General features: G+C 40.9%; 1 protein-coding gene and 1 long non-coding RNA gene across 4 annotated transcripts in view; one reads left to right on the forward strand and one right to left on the reverse strand.

Annotated features, from left to right (window-relative positions):
• TXNDC11 (thioredoxin domain containing 11) overlaps positions 1-27,102 on the forward strand; it is a 104,461-nt gene that overhangs the window by 50,901 nt on the left and 26,458 nt on the right. For all 3 annotated transcript variants that reach the window (XR_006274690.1, XM_038418453.2, XM_043493675.1), the window contains 3 exons: positions 2,450-2,562; positions 19,640-19,840; positions 24,207-24,996. Coding sequence is in view for 2 of the 3 variants with exons in the window: in XM_038418453.2 (XP_038274381.1) it covers positions 2,450-2,562; positions 19,640-19,840; positions 24,207-24,996 (1,104 nt within the window). In the remaining variant the exon portion in view is untranslated. The remainder of the gene's footprint in view (positions 1-2,449; positions 2,563-19,639; positions 19,841-24,206; positions 24,997-27,102) is intronic.
• Positions 1-27,102, reverse strand: part of LOC122456062 — a 90,609-nt gene that overhangs the window by 43,274 nt on the left and 20,233 nt on the right. The gene's annotated exons all lie outside the window — the stretch shown is intronic.

The following is a 27,102-nucleotide window of genomic DNA, read 5'->3' on the forward strand; positions in this document are numbered from 1 at the left end:
ATTGTTGGAATGATTTATAGTTTAGTGGTGGATGACAGTCTTCAGTGTTGACGTTACTCAACAAAGTATGTATCTTATTTTTAAATATTATTCCAACACCCAGCACCTGTTTTTATCTATCGGAGGAGGATTAAAGAATTAATTTTCAATGGTACTTTCCAGCATATACCCCTGTTTCACATTTGGATGTCAATGCAGAAGTGAAATCCTAAACTGATTTAAGGGATTTTTCCCTGCATCATATGTGATTTTTGAGTTTCCTAAAATAATTCCCTTTTCCCCCCTCCCCCCCCCCCACTTCCAGTTTCAAAAATTGGCTAGAAACAAACAGTATTCTGATATACAGTATGTCTGCTGCTTCTAATGGGCACTGTGAAAAATTAAATAAAATAAAAAAAATATATAGTAAAGTAACATACAAAATACTTCCAAATGCTTCTAGAGAGTGAAGAAAAGCCATTTAATATGGCTGATTTTGTTTTCTGTTCCTGTGTTTCGGCGGATCATTTTCAATTACACATGTGCACTAACATGGTTTCATTGCAGTTAAAGATAAAAAGTGAAATGGAGAACAAATTAAAACCATACATTTCAAAGGCCATTCCCTGTTTTTCCAATCCTCGTTTTGAAGGTGATGGCCTTTGTTATTTCACCTTCTTGTAAAGCATAGTTATTTTAACATGATGCCATGTGTTTTTCAGATGTGGAAGAATGCAGAGTTTTTTTATTGAATGTTAAAAGTCAAGTAACAAACATGTAAACTCCAAAATGCTTGTGTCTAAATGTGGCAGCTAGAGATATGAGGATAGTACATGTTTCCTGTATATAATTGCAGAAGACTAAGCTGGCTTTTCTGTTGTCCTATCTTTCAGTAATAATACAATGTAATTTACAGTGATAATTTGGTGTATAGAAAGTATATGACTGCATAGGTGCTAAGCACTTACTTCGTAGTCATTTTAGAATGATGCAGAATAGTTGTATTTAAATGGATCACTGATCCCTTTATTTTATATTTTATATTCCTTTATTCAATATTTCAAACTCAGAAAGAGAATAATTAGACTCTATGAGTGGAGGCGGCTCAGGTAATATAGTGCCCGCTGACATCTGGCTCTCCATCGCATCCACATAGTACTATGAGTGCATTCACAGACTGATGAAGTTTTGATCTGATTGTTCGGCTTTGCGAGACTTAATCAGAATGTTAATTTTATTGCAACAGATTTTTCTCAGAAATACTGCAAGAATGAGCAGAAAGCTTACTTAAATTTAAGACTTGTAAATTTATTGGGGGAATCATTTTGTATGTATAGTTGAGATTGTTTTCCAACGTGCATTACTTTGCATTTATCAACGTTGGATTTCATCTGCCATTTTCTTACCCGGTCACCCAGAGATCCCTTTCAAACTCTTGACAGTCAGTTTTGGACTTGCCTATCTTGAGTGATTTTGTATCATCTGCAGATTTTGCCACTTCACTGTTCACCCCCTTTTCCAGATCATTTATTAATAAGTTGAACAGCACAGGTCCCAATACAGATTCTTAGGGGCATCCTCTCTCCATTGCGAAAACTGACTATTTATTCTTACCCTTTGTTTCCTATCAATTAACCAGTTACTGATCAATGACAGGATCTTTCTTCTTATTCCATGACTACCTACTTTGCTTAAGAGCTTTTGGTGTGGGACCTTTTCAAAGGTTTTTTGAAAGTTCAAATATACTATCAACTGAATAATCCTTAACCACATGCTTGCTGACTCCTTCAAAGAACTCTAATAAATTGGTGAGGCATGATTTCCCTTTACAAAAGCCATGTTGACTCTTCCCCAACGTATCATGTTCATCTATGTGTCTGATCATTCTGTTTTTATAAACAAATGGAGTAAGCCAATATACTACTGCTGTTTCTTGTTTTGTCACGTCTTGCTGTGTGACATGAGGTTAGCCTTCTGCCTCTCTGTTTCCCTATCTGTACAATGACAGGTTTCAGAGTAGCAGCCGTGTTAGTCTGTATTCGCAAAAAGAAAAGGAGTACTTGTGGCACCTTAGAGACTAACAAATTTATTAGAGCATAAGCTTTCGTGAGCTACAGCTCACTTCATCGGATGCATTTGGTGGAAAAAACAGAGTATATAAATCTCTCCTCTGTTTTTTCCACCAAATGCATCCGATGAAGTGAGCTGTAGCTCACGAAAGCTTATGCTCTAATAAATTTGTTAGTCTCTAAGGTGCCACAAGTACTCCTTTTCTTTTTATCTGTACAATGGAGATAATGATAGTTACCCTCCTTAGTAAAGTACTTAAAGATCTACAGATGAAAAGCACTACATAGTTGCTAAGTATTATGATAAAATCATTATTGTTTAAAGGGAGATAACAGTATTAACATACCCTTCTCCTTCAGTGTTTCAAAATTTTATTAAAACTGAAAGTTTACCCTTTCAGATTACCTTGGAACAATATACTTTGGAGTGATCACGGATAAGCAAATTGCAAAGGAGATCTCGTTGACGCGCTCGGGAAGTGTGTACCTTCATAGACATGTCAACACTTCGCTTGTGAGTACTATTATTACTACTTAACATTTATATTTCAGTAGCAACCAGAGGCCAACTAGATTGGACCTATTGTGCTAGGGACTACATAACCATAGAGTAGATGACAGAGCTTCAAAGAGTTTTCATAAAGCTATTATGTGCTAGAATGCAGGGTATTTAAGAACTGACATTTCCATAGTGTAGTATCTATTGTCCTTCTGTGGAAGATAAAAATAAGTAATTGTATTTGGTTTTTGTTAGTTTTAAATAATGGATGCTACTGTGTTTGTGCAGTGTTTTTAAGAGTAACATACCACTCAGTTTCATTCCTGATGCTGGCCTGACACTTCATAGCAGAAATAAGTATGTCCATACTGGATCAGACCAATGGTCCATCTAGTCCAGTATCCTGTTTTCCGACAGTAGCCAGTGCCTGCCAGATGCTTCAGAGGGAATGAACAGAAGAGGGCAATTTATTGAGTGATCTATCCCCTGTTGTCCAGTCTCAGCTCCTGGCAGTTGGAGTTTTAGAGACACCCAGAGCATGGAATTGTGTCCCTCACCATCTTGGTTAATAGCCATTGATGCACCTATTCTCCATAAATTAACCTAATTCTTTTTTTACCCCAGTTATACTTTTGGCCTTCATGACACCCCTGGCAATGAGTTCCACACATTGACTGTGCAGTGTGTGAAAAAGCACTTCTTTATGTTTGCTTTAAACCTGCAGCCGATCAATTTCTTTGAGTGATCCCTGGTGCTTGTGTTATGTGAAACAACACATCCCTATTTATTTTCTCCGTACCATTCATGATTTTATAGACCTCTGTCATATCCCTCCTTAGTCGTCTCTTGTCTAAACTGAATAGTCCCAGTCGTTTAAATTTCTTCTCATATGTGGAAGCCATTTCATACCCCCTAATCATTTTTATTGCCCTTCTCTGTAGCTTTTCCAGGTATAATATATCTTTTTCGAGATGGGGTGCCCAGAACTGCAGGCACTTTTCAAGGTGTGAGCATTCCATGGATTTATGTAGTGGCATTAGCATATTTTCTGCCTTATTATCTTCCCTAACTTCATTAGTGTTTTTGACTGCCACTGCATACTGAGCAGATGTTTTCAGAGAACTGTCCACAATGATTCCAAGATCTTCCTTGAGTTATAACAGTGATAACAGCTAATTTAGACCCCCAGACACACTTGGATCCTGGCCAGGGAGATCCCCTATATAGCGGCCTCCACTGCCCCTCCGAGCATATGCCAAGGTGTGGAACCGCCAACGCTAAACGTAAGGAGAGATCCCATCATGAGAGCAAGAAACACTCTTATGGGCACAAGAGCAGATTCCTGCAGCAAACTGCTCATAAGGGACATGTTCTCACCCCATGCTGTGCCAGGTTGGGTGAGCTATTGTGCACGGGTCCCATGGAACCAGTGCTAAAGACCCCCCCTGCTGGATGATAAGGCTAAGAAGAATTGGGATCTGTTGATATCGCTGGTCACCTTGGTACTGGGACTATTAGAATGTCTATCTGTGAGCGCAGTTTCAGATACTCAGATGGTGCCGCCTTGACACCATGTGGACAGACCAGGCCTGACCGTGGGAACAGTTCCCTCCAGAGTCTCCATGAGAACCCAGTGGACTCTGGGATGTACGGAGACTTTCTTGTCTCCAGAGGTGTTTCTGCTGTACCTGCAATCCCCACTCCTCTCAGGCCCTTCCATTCTCTGGGACATTCCCACACCAGAGAATGAACTGCTGCTTCTGCTGCAGGAAAGGCCCCTTCCCTGTTTGTTGGACCAGGGACCTCTGGTACCGGCGGTCCTGCTATTTCAGTCGGAACTGTCATCTGACTTGGAGGAGTCCCAGGATGTAGGCCAGCCAGTTTCACCCCCGCCCCTCAGGCATCCTTTCCTTGCCCAGCTGTGACCCCTCCCCAGATAACTCTTCCCCGGGGTCCACCCAAACTGATGGATCCCACGTTCTGGCCCTACTGGAACCCCTGGGACCCATACTATAGGCAGCAGGCACCATCACAAGGGTCCTATTGTTCTTCCTTCGCGAGGCAACTGGCTCCATCAGTTTACGAGGAGGAAGATGGTACTGCCGGTTCTGACCAGAGCCTCCTTGTCACTGGTTGAGACAGTCATCCTCTTGCCACTCTCTCTGTCGAGTGATTCTCGGCATTATCACGAACTTCTGCAGAGTGGCTACTGACTTACATATCCCAGTGGAGGAAGTCCAGGACCTCCAACACATCCTCCAGTCACAGGGACCACTCCAGTGGCTCTCCCTATAAATGAGGCTATCCTGGAATCAACCTGAACAGTGTGGGACACTCCAGCATTGTGTGCCCCAACCCCCAAAAGAGCTGAGAGATGCTACTTTGTGCTGGCTAAAGTGACGGACTTCCTCTTCACCCACCTGGACCCTAACTCATTAGTTGTCCAGGAGGCCACAAAACAATCCCATCAACACCCCCAAAAGTCCACTCCACCAGACAAGGGGTCAAAAAGATTGGATCTCCTGGGCAGGAGGGCCTTTTCATTGGCAGGTCTGCAATTCTGCATAGCGAACTACCAGGCTCTGTTAGCTAAGTACAACTTTAACACATATGGCAGGCTAGGAAAGTTTAAGGACAAGCTCCCTGTGGAAGACCAGGCCCAGTTCCAGGCCATAGTTGATGAGGGTACACTGGTGGTGAAGGTGGCCCTCCAGGCAACCATGGATGCAGCTGACACCATTTCCTGTTCTGTAGCCCCCAAACTAGTGATGCATAGGGATTTGTGGCTTCAGTCTTCAGGGTTTCCGCAGTAGGTCCAAAACACCATTGAGGACCTCCCTTTCGTTGAAGCCAATCTCTTCAATGCTCAAACGGATGCATCTCTGCTGTCCTTGAACTTCATGCTTCATGCTGTCCTTGAACAATGCTTCAGTAACCCTCACTATATTAGACTTGGTTGTCTAGATGGGAACCAAGGGCTGGAATGCCTAAAGGGGACTGTGTTTGTCTTCTTGTTAACTAGTGTGGTACTGCAGCAGCTCTTTTATTACTGGCTTGGTGAATCTAATTATACAATAAACCACCAGTTTTGGGAATTGTCTGCCCTATTTCTTCCAGTCTGCCCTGAGTGTGGCATTCTCATTGTGGCACATCTAGATACCTGGTCACACTAGGAATCTGTGTAAACGAACATAAGTCTGTTTTGTCATGTACCCAGACGATAAATTTTATAGGGACGAGAATGGACTTGGTAGCTCTCTGGGCCTTCCTCCCTACAGACTGCTTTGTGGCTATGAGCACCCAAATCATCCACATCTGCTGTAAACCCCGCATGACAGTCCACCAGTGCCTCTCCCTTTTGGGGCACATAGCAGCTTGTATCTACGTGATGTCCTTTGCAAGACTCCACCTGCGATGCCTACAAACTTGGCTCTTCCTGACCTGCAAGCCAAACAGGAACCACTTAGACTCCAGAGTCACCATTCTCTCGGATGTTTGCACCTCTCTTGTTTATTTGTCCAATCCGTCCAAGGTCATGATCAGGACCCCCTTCAATCCTCTCACTCTGCAGGCCACCATTGTGACGGACGCTTCCTTTATGGAATGGGGTGCCCACTTGGACCACCAGGGCACGTGGACGCCAAGGGAAGCCAGGCTACACATAAATGTCCTGTAACTAAGGACAGTCCATCTTGCCTGCAAAGCCTTTCTTCCCATCCTTTATGATCTCCGCATATAACTTCTTTCAGATAACATTGCCACAGTGGTCTACATTTACAAGCAAGGAGGGATCAGGTGTCATTCCCTCTGCTTGGAGTTGCTCAGACCATGGAATTGGTGCATCTGAAACCAAGTGACCTTACAGACTGCGTATCTGCCATGCACCCAGAATTCCCTGGCAAACAGACTGAGCAGGAGTTTCCACATGGATCATGAATGGCACTCCATGACACAGTATTGACTGACCTCCTTACATAGGGGGGTACCCCCAGCTGGGACTTTTTTGCATCACGTGAATCGCAATCTCCTCTTGTATTGCTCCAGGGGCGCGTAGTCAGAGACTCTCAAGGTGATGCTGTCCTGCTCCTATGAATAGTCCACCTCTGATATGCCTTTCCCCCCATCCCCCATTTCCCTTTTGCATCAGGTTCTCAGGAAGGTGCATCGGGACACAGCCACCATCATCCTCCATAGCACCCTGTTGACCATGACAGTTGTGGTTCACAGATCTCCTGAAGCTCTCCACCCATCCACCGATCAGACTCGATTATTCTGGGATCTTCTGATGCAATTCAAGGCAGCTCAAACATCCTTACTTAGGCATACTTCACCTCACAGCCTGGTGTTGGGATTAGCATCTGACATAGACCATTTGTGTTCTGTGCTGAACCAGCAGATCCTTTCCCAGAGCAAAAAAGAATCCACCAGAACATGCTATCAAGGAAAGTGACGTCGCTTCTTGGAGTGGGCCTGCTGCCCACCATTCCCGAGACACTGTGACTATTACTGGCATCCTGATTATCTCCTTGACCTGACAACATCAGGTTAGCTTTCAGCTCTAACTGTGAGCATCTTGCTGCACTTAGCATCTTCCTTCCCCCCGTGGATGGATGCTTCATTTTTACACCCCTATGATGGTACCATTCATGAAAGGCCTGCTCAAAACCTTCTCGCCAGTCACCAAAACCACCCATCAGTGAAACCTTAACTTTGTCCTCTCAGCCCTCACAAGACCACCTTTGAACCTATGGTAACCTGTACCATGACCTACATTCCTATGAAAATGGCATTCCTGGTTGCCATCACTTTGGCCAAAAAGGTCAGTGTACTAGCAGCCATGATTGTGACCCACCCTACACAGTATTCAACAAAGACAAGGTTTCCTTGAGACTACACCCTAAATTTCTCCCTGAGATTGTGTCAGTATTCCATCTCAACTAATACATCCCGTTTGCTTGTGTTCTGCCCGAAACCACACTGCTCCCCTGCAGACAAGAGATGTTCCCTCAACATAAGGCAGACCCTGGCATTCTACCTACAAAGAACTAAACCAATAAGGAAATCTCCAAGATGCTTCGTAGCTGTGGTGGAGAGGTCAAGGGGACAAGCCACATCCTCAGAGTCTCTCTAAGTGGGTCTTCGGGCTGCATATTGGGATGCTATCAAACTTCCTCCCTCCTGGGGGTGTTATAGCTCATTCCACACAGGCACAGGCCACTTCCTCTGCTTCATTAGCGACATTCCATGATAAGACATCTGCAAAGCCGCAACATGGCGTTCTGTACGCACATTTACAACTCTCTAAGCCCTGGCAGCTGAGGACATGGCCATGGGATGAGCTATACTGCAAATGGCTCTATCATCAACCTCCTTGCACCCACTTCAACACTGATCACAGCCCATGTGTGGAATACTCATAGGGACCATCACTTGAAGAAGAAGAAGCAGCAGCAGCAGAAGTTCCTTACTGTAACTGGAGGTTCTTCGAGATGTGTGAAATACAGATAGGGACCACACATCTCGAAGAACCTCCATTTACAGTAAGTAACCTCCTCTTTCTTCCCCATTAAGGTTATCCTAAGCATGATTATCCCTCATGCCCCCCAAATCTTTTTCAGAGTCACTGCCTCCTAGGATAGAGTCTCCTCATCATAGAATCATAGTATATCAGGGTTGGAAGGGACCTCAGGAGGTCATCTAGTCCAACCCCCTGCTCAAAGCAGGACCAACCCCCAACTAAATCATCCCAGCCAGAGCTTTGTCAAACCTGACCGTAAAAACTTCTAAGGAAGGAGATTCCACCACCTCTCTAGCTAACATATTCCAGTGTTTCACCACCCTCCTAGTGAAAAAGATTTTCCTAATATCCAACCTAAACCTCCCCCACTGCAACTTCAGACCATTACTCCTCGTTCTGTCATCTGCTACCACTGGGAACAGTCTAGATCCATCCTCTTTGGAACCCCATTTCAGATAGTTGAAAGCAGCTATCATATGGCCCCTCGTTCTTCTCTTCCCTCAGCCTCTCCTCATAAGTCATGTGTTCCAGTCCCCTAATCATTTTTGTTGCCCTTTGCTGGACGTTTTCCAGTTTTTTCACATCCTTCTTGTAGTGTGGGGCCCCAAACTTGACACAGTACTCCAGATGAGGCCTCACCAATGTCAAACAGAGGGGAATGATCACGTCCCTCGATCTGCTGGCAATGTCCCTATTTATACATCCCAAAATGCCTTGGCCTTCTTGGCAACAAGGGCACACTGTTGACTTACATCCAGCTTCTTGTCCACTGTAACCCCTAGGTCCTTTTCTGCAGAACTGCTGCCTAGCCATTCGGTCCCTAGTCTGTAGGATGGGATTCTTCTGTCCTAAGTGCAGGACTCTGCACTTGTCCTTGTTGAACCTCATCAGATTTCTTTTGGCCCAATCCTCTAATTTGTCTAGGGCCCTCTGTATCCTATCCCTACCCTCCAGCGTATCTACCTCTCCTCCCAGTTTAGTGTCTTCTGCACGCTTGCTGAGGGTGCAATCCACGCCATCCTCCAGATCATTAATGAAGATATTGAACAAAACTGGCCCGAGAACCGACCCTTGAGGCACTCCACTTGATACCGGCTGCCAACTAGACATGGAGCCATTGATCACAACCCGTTGATCCCGACAATCTAGCCAGCTTTCTCTCCACCTTATAGTCCATTCATCCAGCCCATACTACTTTAACTTGCTGGAAAGAATACTGTGGGAGACCATGTCAAAAGCTTTGCTAAAGTCAAGGAACAACACGTCCACTGCTTTCCCCTCATCCACAGAGCCAGTTATCTCATCAAAGAAGGCAATTAGATTAGTCAGGCGTGACTTCCCTTGATGAATCCATCCTGACTGTTCCTGATCACTTTCCTCTAAGTGCTTCAGAATTGATTCCTTGAGGACCTGCTCCATGATTTTTTCAGGGACTGAGGTGAGGCTGACTGGCCTGTAGTTCCCCAGATCCTCCTCCTTCCCTTTTTTAAAGATGGGCACTACATTAGCCTTTTTCCAGTCGTCTGGGACCTGCCCCGATCACCATGAGTTTTCAAAGATAATGGCCAGTGGCTCTGCAATCACATCAGCCAACTCCTTTAGCGCTCTCAGATGCAGCGCATCCGTCCCATGGACTTGTGCTCATCCAACTTTTCTAAATAGTTGCGAACTACCTCTTTCTCCACAGAGGGCTGGTCACCTCCTCCCCATGCTGGGTTGCCCAATGCACTAGTCTGGGATCTGACCTTGTTCGTGACGACAGAGGCAAAAAAAAGTATTGAGTACATTAGCTTTTTCCACATCCTCCGTCACTAGGTTGCCTCCCTCATTCAGTAAGGGGCCCACACTTTCCTTGACTTTCCTCTTGTTGCTGACATACCTGAAGAAACCCTTCTTGTTACTCTTAACATCTCTTGCTAGCTGCAACTCCAGGTGTGATTTGGCCTTCCTGATTTCATTCCTGCATGCCCGAGTAATATTTTTATACTCTTCCCTGGTCATTTATCCAATCTTCCACTTCTTGTAAGCTTCTCTTTTGTGTTTAAGATCAGCAAGGATTTCACTGTTAAGCCAAGCTAGTTGTCTGCTATATTTACTATTCTTTCTGCACATCGGGACGGTTTGTCCCTGTAACCTCAATAAGGATTCTTTAAAATACAGCCAGCTCTCCTGAACTCCTTTCCCCCTCATGTTGTTCTCCCAGGGATCCTGCCTATCAGGGATCCTGCCCTGTCAAAATCTGCTTTTCTGAAGTCCAGGGTCCGTATTCTGCTGCTCTCCTTTCTTCCTTGTGTCAGGATCCTGAACTCGACCATCTCATGGTCACTGCCTCCCAGGTTCCCATCCACTTTTTCTTCCCCTACTAATTCTTCCCGGTTTGTGAGCAGCAGGTCAAGAAGAGCTCTGCCCCTAGTTGGTTCCTCCAGCACTTGCACCAGGAAATTGTCCCCTATGCTTTCCAGAAACTTCCTGGATTGTCTGTTCACCGCTGTATTGCTCTCCCAGTAGATATCAGGGTGATTGAAGTCTCCCATGAGAACCAGGACCTGTGATCTAGCAACTTTCGTTAGTTGCCGGAAGAAAGCCTAGTCCACCTCATCCCCCTGATCCGGTGGTCTATAGCAGACTCCCACCACGACATCACCCTTGTTGCTCTCACTTCTAAACTTAATTCAGAGACTCTCAGGTTTTTCTGCAGTTTTATACTGGAGCTCTGAGCAGTCATACTGCTCTCTTACATACAATGCAACTCCCTCACCTTTTCTGCCCTGCCTGTCCTTCCTGAACAGTTTATATCCATCCATGACAGTATTCCAGTCATGTGCGTTATCCCACCAAGTCTCTGTTATTCCAATCACATCATAATTCCTTGACTGTGCCAGGATTTCCAGTTCTCCCTGCTTATTTCCCAGGTTTCTTGCATTTGTGTATAGGCACTTCAGATAACTTGCTGTTTGTCCTGCTTTCTTAATATGAGGCAGGAGCCCTCCCCTCTCACGCTCTCCTGCTCGTGCTTCCTCCCGGTATCCCACGTCCCCACTTACCTCAGGGCTTTGGTCTCCTTCCCCCCGGTGAACCTAGTTTAAAGCCCTCCTCACTAGGTTAGCCAGCCTGCTTGTGAAGATGCTCTTCTCTCTCTTAGTTAGGTGGAGCCTGTCTCTGCCTACCACTCCTCCTTCTTGGAACACCATCCCATGGTCAAAGAATCCAAAGCCTTCTCTCCAACACCACCTGCGTAGCCATTCATTGATTTCCATGATTCGACGGTCTCTACCCAGGACTTTTCCTTCCATGAGGAGGATGAACGAGAACACCACTTGCACCTCAAACTCTTTTATCCTTCTTCCCAGAACCACATAGTCTGCAGTGCCTCTGAAGGTCATTCTTGGCAGTATCGTTGGTGCCCACTTGGAGAAGCAGGAAGGGGTAGTGATCCGAGGGCTTGATGAGTCTCGGCAGTCTCTCCATCACATCGTGAATCCTAGCTCCTGGCAAGCAGCAGACTTCTCGGTTTTCCTGGTCGGAGCGGCAGATAGATGACAGAGTCCCCGACCACCGCCACCCGCCTCCTTCTCTTGGGAGTAGTGGTCGTGGAACCCCCATCCTAGGACAGAGAATCTCATGCCTTCCAGTCGGCGGAGTCTCCTTCTGTTCCCTTCCCTCAGATGTATCATGTAGTCCACTCTCTGCATTAGTACCTGTGGAGAGAACATGAAACCGGTTGCTTACCTTTATCTGCGTTGCTGGTACATGGGCGCTCCCCTTTCTTCTTCTGGAGGTCACATGCTGCCAGATTTCTTCACCGTTCTCCTGTCCCCTCTGTGCAGCCTGCTCTGAATCTTCAGAACATTGTGTCCATAGAAGCATATCCTGATGTCTGTCCAGGAAATCTTCAGTTTCTCTTATGCAACGCAGGGTCGATATTTGTTTCTCCAGACCTTGAACCTTCTCTTCCAATATGGAGACCAGCTTGCACTTTGTACAGGCTAAGTCGCTTCTGTCCTGTGGAAGAAAGACAAACATGGCACATCCAGTGCAGGTCACAACAGCTGAACACTCCCCATCCATATTACCTTCCTTCTATGAGCTTCCTCAGGAGTTGTAGTAACTACTCAGAGAAGCTGGCAAGATGTAAGCCTCAGTGGGCTCTCGCCAGGTGAACTCCCTCTGTTAGCCTCTCTGCTGTTCGCCGCTCAGCTGGTTCGCAGCTGACTGGCTTTTTATAACAGTCAGGCCCACTCAAGGCTCACCTGGAACAAAGCACTCCCAATTCACATTTTTCAAACAATCAATCAAGCACACTGTCAGACTGTCCCCACAACAGACACTCAGATACTCACCAACACACCCTGTAAGTATGGCCTACATTCTTTGATTCTAGGTGTATACATTTACGTTTAGCCATATTAAAATGCATATTGTTTGCTTGCGCCCAGTTTACCAAGTGATCCAGATCTCTGTGTATCAGTAACTTTTCCTCTTCATTTACCAGTCTCCCAATTTTTTTTTTTTTTTTTTACCTTCAAACTACATCAGTGATGATTTCTTCCAGGTCATTGATAAAAATGTTAAATAGCATAGGGCCAAGAACTGATCTCTCATTGATGAGTCTCCATTTACAGTTACATTTTAAGACCTATGAGTTAGCCAGTTTTTAATCCATTTAATGTTTGCCATGTTAATTTTAGATCATTCTTGTTTTTTAAATCAAAATGTCATGTGGTCCCAAGTCAGATGCCTTACAGAAGTCTAAGTATATTGGAACAACATGTTACTTTCATCAACCAAACTTGCAATCTGATCAAAAAAGATATCAAATTACTTTGACAGTCTCTTTTTCCACAACCTCTTGAAAGTAACTTCTTAACATAGCTTCATGATGTGTTTCTTCTTTATTAATCTGGAGGTTTTAAAGATGCTTCATGCAATTATTAAACATGGAGACAATTTCATAAGCACCCCCAAAAGAGAGAGCCTTTTCCATCTTTCCAAAATTAACCTCTTTCATAATATACTGCCAGTCAGTTATTTAAATTCCTTTGGCCACATGTGTATTGTGAATATTGAATTAAGGGACCTCATCGGCAATTCCTCGAGGTTGAGGATAATCTCTTTCACAGGTTTTATTTTTCATGGGTCCTTCGGTGACTGAGGAGTCCGATCCTTGAGCCACAGGCTCATTGGTAGACATTGCAGGTCGTGTTGGAAGACAGGGTTGGATCACAGTTGCTGTGTGACTGTTGTCTTTCCTTTCTTTTCTGGCATTTTTCTGCAACCAGGGCAAGGAGATTTTCTTCAAAAGTGGATCTTCCCTCTCTGACAAGTCTTCACCAGTTATCCCTATCCTGGGCTGCTGTCTCCCAGTGTGTGTGGTGTCAATGCCACATCTCTTGATGTTTATCTTGAGGGTGTCTTTAAAGCGTTTCTTTTGGCCTCCTCATTTCCTTTCTCCTTCGGTGAGTTGGGCGTACAGCAATTGTTTTGGTAAGTGTTCATCAGGCATGTACGCACAGTGCCCGCTCCACCCCAGCTGGTGCTGGATAATCAGCACCTCTTTGAGGACACTGACATTAGTGTGATGATCCTCCCAGTTTATGTTGAGTATCTTCCAAAGAAAGTGCTGGTACTGGCATTCCAGGTTTTTCAGGTGTTTTCTATAGCTCACCCAAATCTCACAGCCATAGAGGAGAGTTGGGATTACCACCACTTTATAAACTAAAAGTCTACTATATGTTCTGATGATGTGATTGTTGAACATCCGGCCAGACAGTCTGCCAAAGGCAAGGCTGGCATAGCGAATTCTGTGCTGAATCTTGATGTCTATGTCTGCCCTCTGAGAGACATGGCTGCGAAGATAGGCAAAGTATTCCATATTTTCCAGTTACTCTTTGTTTATTTACATCTTCCCTGCTGGGTCTGATGATTGACCAGGGACTGGCTGGAGGAGAACTTTTGTTTTGCCGATGTTCAGAGTTAGCCCTAGTCAATGCATCCGATGAAGTGAGCTGTAGCTCACGAAAGCTTATGCTCAAATAAATTTGTTAGTCTCTAAGGTGCCACAAGTACTCCTTTTCTTTTTGCGAATACCGACTAACACGGCTGCTACTCTGAGCCCTAGTCTTGTAAGCTTCGAGAAGCAATTAAGGGCTGTTTGAAGAGTGTGCAACTACAGCACAATCATCTGCATACTGGAGTTCGGTTATTGTTGCTGATATTACTTGAGTTCTGGTACGGAGACAAGAAAGGTTGAAGAGGTTGCCGTCAATCCGATATTGAATGCCTATGGTAGACCGTCTTGGGTTAGTGTTTTCATAGCTGCTAAGAAAATGGAGAAAAGGGTGGGTGCCAATACACCACCTTGTTTTACGCCAGTTTGGATGACAAAGTTGCTCAGAGGTAGAGCCACTGCACAGGATGGATTCAGTCATCTGGTCATGGAGTAGTCTTACAATGGTGATGATTTTGCTTGGGCAGCCGAACTTTGATATGATTTTCCACAGAGCCTCAGGGTTGACAGAGTCGAAGGCTTTGGTCAGATCAATAAAGGCCATATACAGATCCTGGTGGAGTTGACGTTTTTTCTGGATCTGCCTGGCTGCAAAAATCATGTTGGTGGTGCCTCATGGTGTTCTAAAGCCGCACTGGCACTCTAGAAGTACTTCCTCTGCAAGAGGGAGCAGGCGATTCAGTAAGATTCTAGCAAGAATTTTCCCAGTGATGGAGAGGAGGGCAATGCCTTGATAGTTGTCATAATTGGCCCTGTCTCCCTTTTTGAAAATGGTGACAATGTTAGCATTACGTAAGTCAGCAGGGATTTCTTCGGTGCAACAGATTTTGAGGAGCAGCAAGTGAAGCTTGTTAATCAGTATTTATCCCCCTACTTTTGGTACTTTAGCTGGTATGCCATCAGGACATGATGCTTTATTGTTTTTCATTTGTTTAATTGCTTTGCCTCCTCAAGTGTTTGGTGGGTTGGCAAGAGTTTCCCATATTGGGTACTGAAGAATGGAGTTGATGGTGTCATCAGTCACAGTTGATTCTCAATTTAGAAGCTAGTGTTCCTTGCAGTGCTCTTTGATGGATTCGTTATCTTTAAAAAGGGTACTACCATCTTCGGATCTCAGAGGTATGAGACCACATGAGCTTGGTCTGTATAGGGTCTTTGTCTCACCAAAAAAAAAAATGGGGGGACCTACATTTACTAAGTATATTAAAATGAACAAAGGTTTAGTGTGAAAAACATTTGATAGTGAGGAGCATGTTGCCCCAGTCCATATTTAATCTATTTATAATGTAAACAATACATTCCCTATTATATTGGCTGTCTTTCACAGCTCTTGAGTAGTGCTATATCAGGGGAAACAAGTTGTCGTCTGGGATAATAGATGTGAATAAATACATGATATCAGAATGAGAATGATGTGAAGGAGAAGCAAGGAGTGGCAACAGAATTTTAATGGCCAAGAAGAGGTGGAATCCGTTTATCACTTCTTTGTTCACAGCCATCACAGAATAACTTCCACTTCAAACTTCCACTTTCCACACATGAAATACCCATGCTGCCAATATATTGGAACGGGTATCAGAGAAGTCATAGGGTGTAATAAGTAGAAAGGTAGTGATTCCGATGATGATCCTTCTTGCTACCCTTCAGTCTCTTTGATAGTTTTACTTGACAAGAACCTAGGAGAAACACAGACCACACTGGACCAAATCCTGCTGGCCTTACAACATAGGTGCACCAGTAATCATACATGTTATCGTTTCCCCCCATATTTCCTGTGATTAATTTCTCAGAAAAAACAAACTTGTATACCAGAAACTGCAATGAAGTACTGAATATTGCTTTGGTGAAAAGGAGTATTTTTTTTTTAAGGGGAGGAGGGGAAAGGCAGTCAGTATGATACATTGTTTCATTTAAAAATTGTATTGTGATACATGATAATACAATATGCATCGAAACACTTGATCCTGAAAAATCCACTGAAGTAAAATATTGTAAGCAAAAGCAAGTGATATTCCCACCTTGTCCTGTAGTATACCCTTGCATTGTATATAGTCCAAGCCAAATCTCAGGGAGATTGCTTGGATGGGGTAATTGTAATAACAGCAAAACATAAACCTCAGCCTATGTTAGCTGACTCATTTCTCTTTTCTACTGAAAACTGGAAATCACAGTGAAGTGCGGAATTTCCAGCAGAGAAAATGAGAACTAGTCAGAAGAGATTATCAAATTTTCCAGAGAGAGATGGGTGCATCCCAAAAAGAGGTTCTACAGAAAATGAGATAGCCAAGAACAGTTTCTTAATAATGCAGAACTTTAACAAATTGCTATCTCCTTCCCCTTTTCTCCATCTTTTTGAGTTAGCTTTTGCTGTGCATGATTTTTTTTAATGAAAGTGATGTTTTCTTGAAAGTTTTGAGCCTGAAAAGTCATGTAACAGTTTCTAGGAAGAAATTGAACAGTCATTCTAAAATAAAATATAAAATTTTCACACTTCTAAATGGAAAATATAAGTAACATATTCTTTATCATTCTGGTGTGTTTACATTTGTAATTAGTGATTTTTATTTAAATTTCTATTTGATTTTTGTTGGATCAAATTTTAATGACCCAGATTTTTATATCATTTATTCATGCAAACATTCTGTATGTATTTTATCAATTACAATGTAATTAGGAGAAAGATAGTATAATTAGAAAAGTGCTGTTTTTAATAGTTTCTAATTACAAGAGAAGTAAGTGATTATTCCGTAGTCTTTGGTTATAATCATCTGTTCTTATCATGTGATGATCTAGCTTGGCAAAAGTGGCTGCTGCTTTACATAAGCATGCTCTCATTTTCTTTAATAATAAATACACAAGTTGTGGTGTTTAATTGTTTTGATTTGAAGATGTTTACTGGGAGGATCAGAACTATGTACAGTCCATCATGAGAGGAATTCTAAACAAAGGCAGATTAAATTGTTTTATAACAGTGTTCAAAGTCCATTACTTTCTGAACAGAATTGCCAAAACAGTAGTGTTCTCTTATGCCAAATAATTGTTTTAATACCTTACAAGTGTTTGTTGCCATCAAATTTGAGGTCAACAAACCTTTGGTTACCAAGGAATCTGAGAGAAGATACTCAAATGTACAGAATTTTGCAACCTTCAGTGTTAAGAAATGGCTCATGGATGGGACATAACTGTTAATGGAAATGTTAATTGTGTTTAATTTATTTTTCCTTAGTAGGAAGCTTTAGTCTGCCCTTTGTTTTGGGGAAAATAAATGCTTTCCTTGTATCATTACAAAAATCCATCTTCTTCTGGTGTAAAATATTTCAGAAATGTGAAGACAAAGGTCTTCTAGAGCGCTCAAATGAAAATAAGATGTATTTTTGCCCTGCCACCCTGAAATATACGTAACGTGCGGTGCTCATTTTGCTTTAAAGATACCTGATTTATCACACTCAAGTAGAGAAATTACTTAAGTGAGTTAATTCAAAAAGGGTAATCCTAGTGTCAGCTCTGTTCATGGTAGCTGGGAATATTAATTTTGGTTGAAATTGATGAAGTTGGAGGAGCAAGAAAAACCCTGAAATGCAACTCTCAGAATAGCTGTTTAGTGTAAAGACCTTATCTCTGTGTATGTTCTTGTTAACAGTGGAAATGGTATGGAGATAAGGCATGTATTTACAGTTTATTCTGCTCAAATTATGAAGAAGGATTTTCATGCATCACATGAAGCAATAACTGGTGTCTGTGCAAACCTATTATAATAGTGCATGATAAACAGCATGCTTTAATTCATGAAAGTGACTCCAGAATTTAAATTCTTTTTTTAGAACATTGAATTAGTTAATCGCACTCAGTGATACCAAAGTTTATTGAATTGCAATCACAGCTACGTCAGGATCTTAAAGGAGATGCATTTAAAGAGAGTCAATGTGATGAAATTAGAGACATAGTGGGGAGGTTTTTCTGGTGTCCCACCATAATAAATCAAGGTGAGTGGCAATATTAATCTGGAAACTGAGGTCTTTCACATTAGTGAAAATAAAGACAAGAGGAGATTTGTATCGGGTGTAGAGGAGAAATAAAGAGATCTAAAGTCACTTGAGAAGCATTTTGGAAATAGTTTTGAATGGATACATACTGATGGTCCAGAGTCTCCACAAACTTATAGAAATGTACACGTTTTCTGGGAGGAAGGGAGAGAAGTGAGGGGGTATGAGTGTAAGAAAATATAAAAGTAAAAAAGAACCTGCTTGGTAGAGCATATGTTGTTGACCAGACTAATATGATATTTAAGCAGGTAAGAGTTAAATATAACCTTTCCAAGTCAAAATTATTTTATCATCTGCAAATAAGATTTAACATGCTAAAGGATTATGATGCTATTGTTTATTTCTATTCCAATTTATCTATTCCAGTCTGTCAAACAAACTTATTATTGAAAAGGGGCAGATGGCATTAATTTCATAAATTTGTTAAGCCCAACTATGTTCTGTCTAGAATACAGAAGACGTGGTTCTTGCACAAAGAACCTTGCAGTCTAAATAAACAGATAATGGAAAATCCACTTGGAGACCCAGAGGGAAGGTTCTGTTTTAATGGTGGTTCAGTTTGGTTTTATAATAGCTGAGACATTGAAATTTTACTGACATGGGTTATCATTAATGGGCTTTGCAGAGGCCGTTATGTTAGGAAAGTTCCAGGTGTAGGTGGACGGCAAGGAAAGGTATATAAAGATGAGAATGAGAGCATTTATTTTATATAATTATAAGATGTTGAGGGCCATAGGTCTTAAGCATTTGAGAAGAATTGAGAAAAATCAGAAGAGAATGTGGGAATTACATTAGAGAGGCAGAATAACATAAATTGTCAAAGCGTCTACCTTATAACAATTGGTAAAATTTAATCTTATGAACATAAGGGTGTTGCACAGGTAGTCTGTCACCCTGAAAGTCTTGTCTGATTATTTATTTATTTTTTGATAAAATAACATATACTAGAGATGCAGGGTAAAACCTTCACTTTCACTTTGTGGGTGTTGATTTCATAATTCCTTTAGGCAGCAACTTTCTTTTCAGCTCTAAGCACATTATCAGCATTCAGCAAAGAAATAATAATACAATGAGGTTGAGGGAGTGCTGGGAGTATTAGTTCAAGATGTTGTCAGAACTGCTTGATACAGAGGTAAAAGCATTACCAACATTGAGACAGCTTGGATGAAAAACAAAAGAATAAGAGAAAACAATAAATTGCATTAAATTTGCTTTTGGCCACCATCTGAAAAGTCTTAACTGAGAACTGGAAATACAGTGAGCCATATTTCAGTATGAGATTCTACTCATGGTACTATGAATTGGAGAGGAGTAGGGAAGAGTATCTATAGGGAAAGATCTATGGAATGATGACTAAGCGAGAATGGTTCCTGAATAGTGTCCGTAAAGAAAAATTGTCCTAGCTGTAACAGTACCAACATAACATGTATAACAGTATATGACATCTTATGTACCTCATTCATCAGTAAACAGTGTATTTAAATAAATGAGAAGGACTAATTATGATTTTTTTTCCTTTTTAAGATCTATTCAAGTGAAGTCATGAACTACACAGCTGAGAATATTTGCAAGTGGGCTCTAGAAAACAGAGAAACATTTATACGTTGGTTGAGACCACATGGAGGAAAAAGCCTTCTACTAAACAATGAACTGAAGAAAGGACCAGCACTTTTCTTATTTATACCCTTCAATCCCTTAGCAGAAAGTCATCCTCTTTTAGATGAAGTAAGTGAGATATATTATTCTTTTTATTGTGGTAGAACATGCAGGCCCCAGTCACAGATCGGAGTCCCATTGTGTTGGCACTATACAAACATAGAAAAAGGTCTATGTGAGGGGGGTTGCTTCTACTTTGTGGGTTGCTTCTACTCCATAAAGATCTAACTTGAAATTGTATGTATTAATACAGATTAGGTGACATTTATGTGTTACTTGATGTCCCAGAATAGTGTAGATTGCTTATACTGGGTCTGATTCTCTTCTTCCCCCCTCCCCCCCCGCCCAAAGTTTGTGGTTTGTGAATGCTTAATGGTAACAATTATAGATCCCATTTCTCATGAAAAACAGGGAGAGGGGAATGGTTACTACTGTATATTTTTTTCATATTGAATTAGTTAAGTGAACCTAATGTTGCCACTGAGAAATTGAAAGGATTTATTATGGTGCCTTCCAATGGAAAAAATAGTAGTAAAGAACATTTAACCCTATAAATCCTGAGGCAGTCCTTGCTGTTCTATTGGAAAAACAATATCAGATTATAAAGAAAGATTGATGCAGTCTTTTTATATTTTTAATTTATATCCATCTTACTTACACACTTTATTCTTGCCCTCTATTGAAAGGGGACATTCCTGGTCCTCGGTGTGTTTTCTCAATGGGCTGAAGGACAAGCCATTTTTATTTATGTAAGAATTGTCATTGTAATGCCACTTGTATTTAAAAAGTTAATTGTGACCTTGATGTTCGCTGCTGTCTTTGTATTGTCCAAAGTCTTAAGGCATTGTTTCATCTGCTTGAACCCAGTTAATCTTGTTTACATGTACTAATTTGATCTTAAGTGGCACTTCTGTAGAATTATTGTAAATTACCAGTTTCAAAGTCCGTTTCAATAATATCTAGCCTCAAACTGGGCATCTGACACTAGAAATGGCTTAGTTAATAATCCAGAGGTGTTTCTTTGAGTTGGCAGAGCATGATTCACAGTCAAATTTCCTCTTTCCCCTCTCTCTGCTAAAGAAATTAAACCAACATAATTCTAAGATTCTTGCTTTGCTAGAGTCAATGATGTGTAGTGGTCTGAGTATGGGATTGGGAACTTGGAATGGCTCAGCATTAGGATTAATTCAGTTAGTTCAGTTTTTCTAATATAAATAATTTGCAGTAATTAAAGTCTGTTGTATCAGATTTGTGTGGAGAGATGTAAATTTGACTCTAAAATTGAGATTATGGTTTCAGTTGCAGTTCTCATAGTACTTCATTTCATGAACAGACATTTATGAAGGGTATTGAGTTTAAACCATTTTGACTGCAAAGCTGTCGTAGCTAATGTATCAAGGTGAAACGATACATCAAAACTGTTAGTTACCAACTGCATTACCCATGCTTCCACAGGAAAATCCATCTTTGGGGGACATGTCAGAGATGTATCTGAAACAAGGACTCTCACTTATTGTGGTCTTTTTGCCAATACACCATTACTGTTATTGTCATGAACATATACAAAAGCCAGACACAACAAATTCCACTTCTTTAAGTCTTGCATAAATTTGCTTGCAAATTTCTCAGCAGCATGAATCTATTCCAGTTTATATATCTTTACAATAACATATTCTGTTTGCACACACAGTGACTGGTAATCCTTGTAATTCCTTGTGGTTACCACAGACTGCAGGATTGCTATAAAGAGGCATGCTAGGCAGGAATTTCAATTCCTGTAGGAGGCAGTCAGCATATTTTCCAATTCAGCTGGTACTGCTTGTTTTGTGGGGTGCTGGGCTGTTGGAGCATGATATTATGAAAAGTAATGGCCTAAACCCCCTGAAGTTTGGTTCCAGATCCAAACTTTCTCAAAGTTCAGGTGGACTTGAGCTCTGAGGTTCTTGTTTGCGCCAATTAGAGGAGAAGGAAGGTCCAAGCTGCAAAGTTCATGGTTTTCAGATCCAGAACCCATTAGAGAGAGGGATCTGAGGTGAGAAGTTTTGGTCTGGATCCCAAATTTTACGGTTTGGGAAGGTTCAGACCCACATTTTTTATGCAGCTCTTTTTCTAGTTGTGGGCCTGTGGGATTTCATCAGGTCACAAAGGCCTCATCTTCCAACTAATTAGCTTTTTGTGGCATCTGTTACTAGTTTGTCTCGAATGATGTCAGTGATTTTCATATTTTCTTTATTGCTTATGGCACATAGCAGTTTGCCTACAAAATCATTGAGACTGAAGAAGAAGATTGGAAGGGAACTGGAGCAATTCCTATAGCAAATTGTGCTCAGTGTAAAGCAGGCTTAATTCAGCTGTTTTTTGGCACAGATAATACACTCTATAATGTTAGCCGCCATATATTTTGATAAAGTAAAATCAGTATACCATGTGAATACCCAGTTTCTGATTTATTCTAGTTAAGAGAAAAATATTCATTTATATTAAAGCATTAAAACAGATACAGGGAATCCTGGTTACTGTAGCATGACAGTGTGTTAAAGTGGGCATAAGAAGCTACAGTATATTATGCAACTTGTTTACCACAAGGAGAAATGGTTACTGCAGCCAGCAACCTTTGTGAATTTCATTTGGCTCTGAAACAATTTGCCTGTAAGGCATTCACACAGCAGGAAGCTGTCAATTCATTGTATGTTAGCAGCACTCAAAAACTATAACTTTCTCTGATTAGAGCTCACTGAAATAAGATTTTGTAATGCAAATATGATTTTTCAGTTCATTTAAAAAAAAAAATTCAGGCATCCTCCAACATCTGTTCACATTCTTTAGACTAGGTTACAACATGAAGGAATGAGCCTTTATAGAATCTAATCTGACATTTTCAGGAACTATTAAGTCTATAAAAAGAAAAGGCTATGACAATGATTCCTTTTTTTTAAAAAAAAAAAAAACCTATCACAGAAGTTGTCATTGTGGACCACAGCTGAGAGATGATCATGTGACCCAGCTTCCCTCGGAGTCATAATCTCACAATATCCCCGTGACAACTTGCAAGGATTGCTAATATGAAAAGTACTAGTAGGAAAATGTGCATGTATTTTTAACTGTTTAACACAATACTCGGGGGGGGGAAATAATCACACGGTCTCTTTTTGCAGTTCATTTCATGTCTCCATCCTATCTGTTCTGCTACAATAAACTCATTAGAAATTTAAGAATATTCCAATTTGCAGTTATTTTCAGAATATGATGGATTAAAGGAAAGACAAAAAGAGTAGGTGAAAAACTAGTAACTACTGTAAATGAGGCCTGGCAACTGTGCATATTCTTAATGGCTATAAAATAAACTCCTACTAGGACACAAGAATTTTCATAATGGGGAATTTTAGTATCATAATGAGTATCTCAAACTATGAAGAAAAGTTTAAAAAAACAAAACAAAACAAAAAAAACCTCAAAAACAAACCTCCACTAATTCTTCAGAAATGAAAACCCTGACTTTAGTATAAATTTAGAATACTGTTTGTGAAGGAGAGAACCTTTCATGTCCATATGTTTTCAATTAAGTGGCAATATTGATATCTTTAGTGAAATGAGGACTCAGTTTAGTGACCAAATCCAGAATTCAAGCAAATTCCAGTTATTCAAGCAAAACTTCTGATGAAGTCAGCAGCAGATAATGTCACTATTGAAATAAATGGGAGTTCTGCCCACAGAAGGACAGAAAGGTTTACCCCTATATCAGTAGTTGATTTGACTGGATGACTCTTGTTATGTTCACAATGAGATGTTAAGAATGTCATAAACATTATATATTTTGTTTTAATTTATTTTTCGTCATCTTTATGGAAAACGGATATATTGGATAATGTGTCAAATAACAGGATTTAGCATCGCAGCCTAACAAATATGATATAAAGAGGGTTTTGAGCTGACTATGTATAAATGGAAGATCTTTTTAGTGTGGCTTGTTGTCACTCATCACTGTTCTTAAGCACATACTATAATTGGAGATTTTTTTTTAATTTTAATTCATAATAAAGCAACAGTGCATCCTATGGTTTTGGGTAAGAAACTAAAATTGAAGGTTTCAGAGTAGCAGCCGTGTTAGTCTGTATACGCAAAAAGAAAAGGAGGACTTGTGGCACCTTAGAGACTAACAAATTTATTTGAGCATAAGCGTCCGATGAAGTAAGCTGTAGCTCACAAAAGCTTATGCTCAAATTGATTTGTTAGTCTCTAAGGTGCCACAAGTCCTCCTTTTCTTTTTGTAAAATTGAAGGGTAAGAGTTGGTCCTGTGTCTAAAATTCCAGGATAGTACGTCTAAAACTAAATATATTTTATGTATTTCAAAAAAATTGGGACAAATATTGTCTGTATTGATACATGAATGATGTATAACTGATCACAGTTCTGTGTAAATTGTTTTTTCTATAGATTACCAAAGTGGCCTTGGAATACAACAAATGTAATAAAAGCCAGGCAGCTGAACCTGTTCTTCAGCACTTGAGAGATGCAAATTCACCAGCTTTTGAGTCCATTGTACCACATGCGCATACACAAGTTGCAGAGACATACTCCATAACAAAGTACCCATGCTGCAACACGGTGGTGCTCCCTCAGTGGCACTCAATCTCTAGGACTCACAATGTCTGTGAGCTTTGTGTCAACCAGACTGTTGGGGTCAAACCAAGTAAAGTCAATGTACCACAGTGTAACTTTTTGGAGATAGAAGCAGCTTTGGACTCTTTCTACCTCAAGGAACATAACTTTTTCCAATTTGTATCAAATACCATAGAATGCAGCAATTTCCTAAGTTTCTATAGTCCTTTTAGCTACTACACTGCATGTTGCAGGACAGTAAATAGGAGTCTGATAAATTTAATTAGTTCTGAAAAGACCATATTTCAGACCCCTAAAGTAGCATTTTCTTCCCATGGGAAGAAAGGTAAGGATGATACCCAACATTCTGTTCCTCACATTGAGGATAGGAATTGTTTTACTCCTGACCTTCGCATTAATGGCACTCACATTACTGGTCTGAGCTGCAGGACCAACAAGACCTTGAATCTCTATCTACTGGATTCAAATTTGTTTTGGATGTATGCAGAGAGACTCGGAGCATCAAGATCTACTCATGTGAAGGAATTTGCTGCCATTGTTGACCTGAAGGAAGAGGCACACTATATCTTGGATCAGAATCAAACACTTATAAAATCTACTCTAGGTACGGTATGCAGCAAGCTTGTATTCAAAATTTAAAGTAAGCAAATACATTAAATGAAGATAGGATGAAGTTGGCAAAGAATAATAACTTTGAAAAACATGTTATTGACAAAAGCAGGTCAATTTATAAAGTGAGACTGTGGAAAGCATTGTGGATCTTCATCTGCTTAATAATTAATCAAACTGTAAAGGGTTATTCTAGGATATGATAAAAGAACTAATAATTTCACAATCCAAGAATAACTTACTCTGTTCAAGTGGAAATTTTGCCAACCTCAACCTCCTAGTATTTGTCAATCAGTTGACAATAGGTATGTCATCAAACTATAGGAATTTCCCTAAGTAGTCAATCCACAAAACCAGATTGCAAGCCGTTTTAAAGAAGTGTACCATAGCTCAAACTAAATAAGTGCTGATGCCTCAGAGAAAATGTTTAAAATGCATTTTATTCCTGAAATTGTGTACTTACAAAAGCATGTATTTGATACTCATATCATTTTATATTACAGAACACATTTGCATGGAAATAGTATTGTTTGAGTTCAGCAGCTCCAGCTGTTTGGTAATGACTTCCAGAATGCAGAGTCGGTAGTTAATGTCTTCTTCCAGTAGCCACTCCTTGGGGTAGTGACTCTTTGGCAGTGGGCTGGTTCTTCTGTTGTTCTTGGATGCCATGGTGATAAGTGGGGTCTGAGAATTTAAAAAAAAAATAGCAATATGGAGCAGTGGCTTCTGTGAGTGGAGGAGCTGCAGTCCCTCACCCCCTACCAGTGGCTATCAATCTATGCTCTGCCCCCCCCCAAAAGTGGGTGGGTGAGAATGAGGCAAATCCAGGTCATTCAACGCCATTGGCTAGACTTCCCCCCATAAGAGTGTTTTGGGTATAGCAGCTCTTTTTACCCTATTCCCAAAAGTTGTTTCCTATTATGTCTGATTACTTTTCATGTTGTGTCCATGAAAGTGCTCTTCCTTGCCCCATTCTCAGTGCTTGCTTGGCAGGTATGCCATCTGGTCCATTGGGATTAGATCTGACCACCTCTGGGGACAGGAAGGAATCTCTGACAATTTTTTTGTTTAAGAATTAAAACTCTTTTTCTAGTCAGGCAAGATATTTCTTTTGTCCCCCCTGTATGGTGAATAAATTTGCCTCAGATCCATGGATGTGGGATTTAGATTATTCATTCCATTATAATAGGAGGGATGGCCTTTCATCCTTCCCCTACCCAGATACAATTCTCTATACTTAGAGATACCAACAAGCAGTCCTAATGCTGAATTTGTTTTACTATTAAACATTAGATTATGATATCATTAATGTATCATGTTACAATTAGATTATATTCAAGATAAGTAGTTGACAGTACACTTTTAATCATCTTATTTTTATAAAAACTTCTAAATTCACATTTTCCAATTCCTGCAATTATTTCCCTTGGGAATTTTATCCCCTGAGATCAGGTTCTGGATTTCTTTTGTTTAGGCTGAACTGCATTGTATTCTGGTTTCTTTTTAAACACACTTTTTACTAAAACGTATGATTCCTTCTGAAACCAGTCTTAGTGCAAAATGCCATATTAAAAGTTATTGGTGGCTACTTTCAAACTGCCTGGTGGGGAGGATGGCATTATATGTAAAAGAAAACATAGCATCAAATAAAGTAAAAATCTTAAATGAAACAAACTGTACTATAGAAACTCTGTAGACAGAAATTCCATGCTTGACTAAAAAGAGTATAGCAGTAGGAATAAACTACTGACCACCTGACCAAGATGGTGATTGTGAAATGCTAAGGGAGGTTAGAGAGGCCACAAAAGCAGAAAGCGCAGTAATAATGATTGATTTCAGTGATCCTCGTATTAACTGGGTAATTGTCACCTCAGAGTGTGATGCAGAGGTAAAATTTCTGGACACCATGAATGACTGTTTCTTGGAACAACTAGTTCTGGAACCCACAGAAGAGAGGCAATTCTTGACTTAGTGCTAGGTGGACCACAGGATCTGATCCAGAAGTAACTATAATTGAACTGCTCACTTAAATTTAATATCCTTGTGGGGGGAGGGGGGAGATGATTAGATAGAGATAGATATATATATATATATATAAACT

This window comes from Dermochelys coriacea, chromosome 10, assembly GCF_009764565.3.
Source record: "Dermochelys coriacea isolate rDerCor1 chromosome 10, rDerCor1.pri.v4, whole genome shotgun sequence".
Lineage (NCBI taxonomy): Eukaryota > Metazoa > Chordata > Testudines > Dermochelyidae > Dermochelys > Dermochelys coriacea.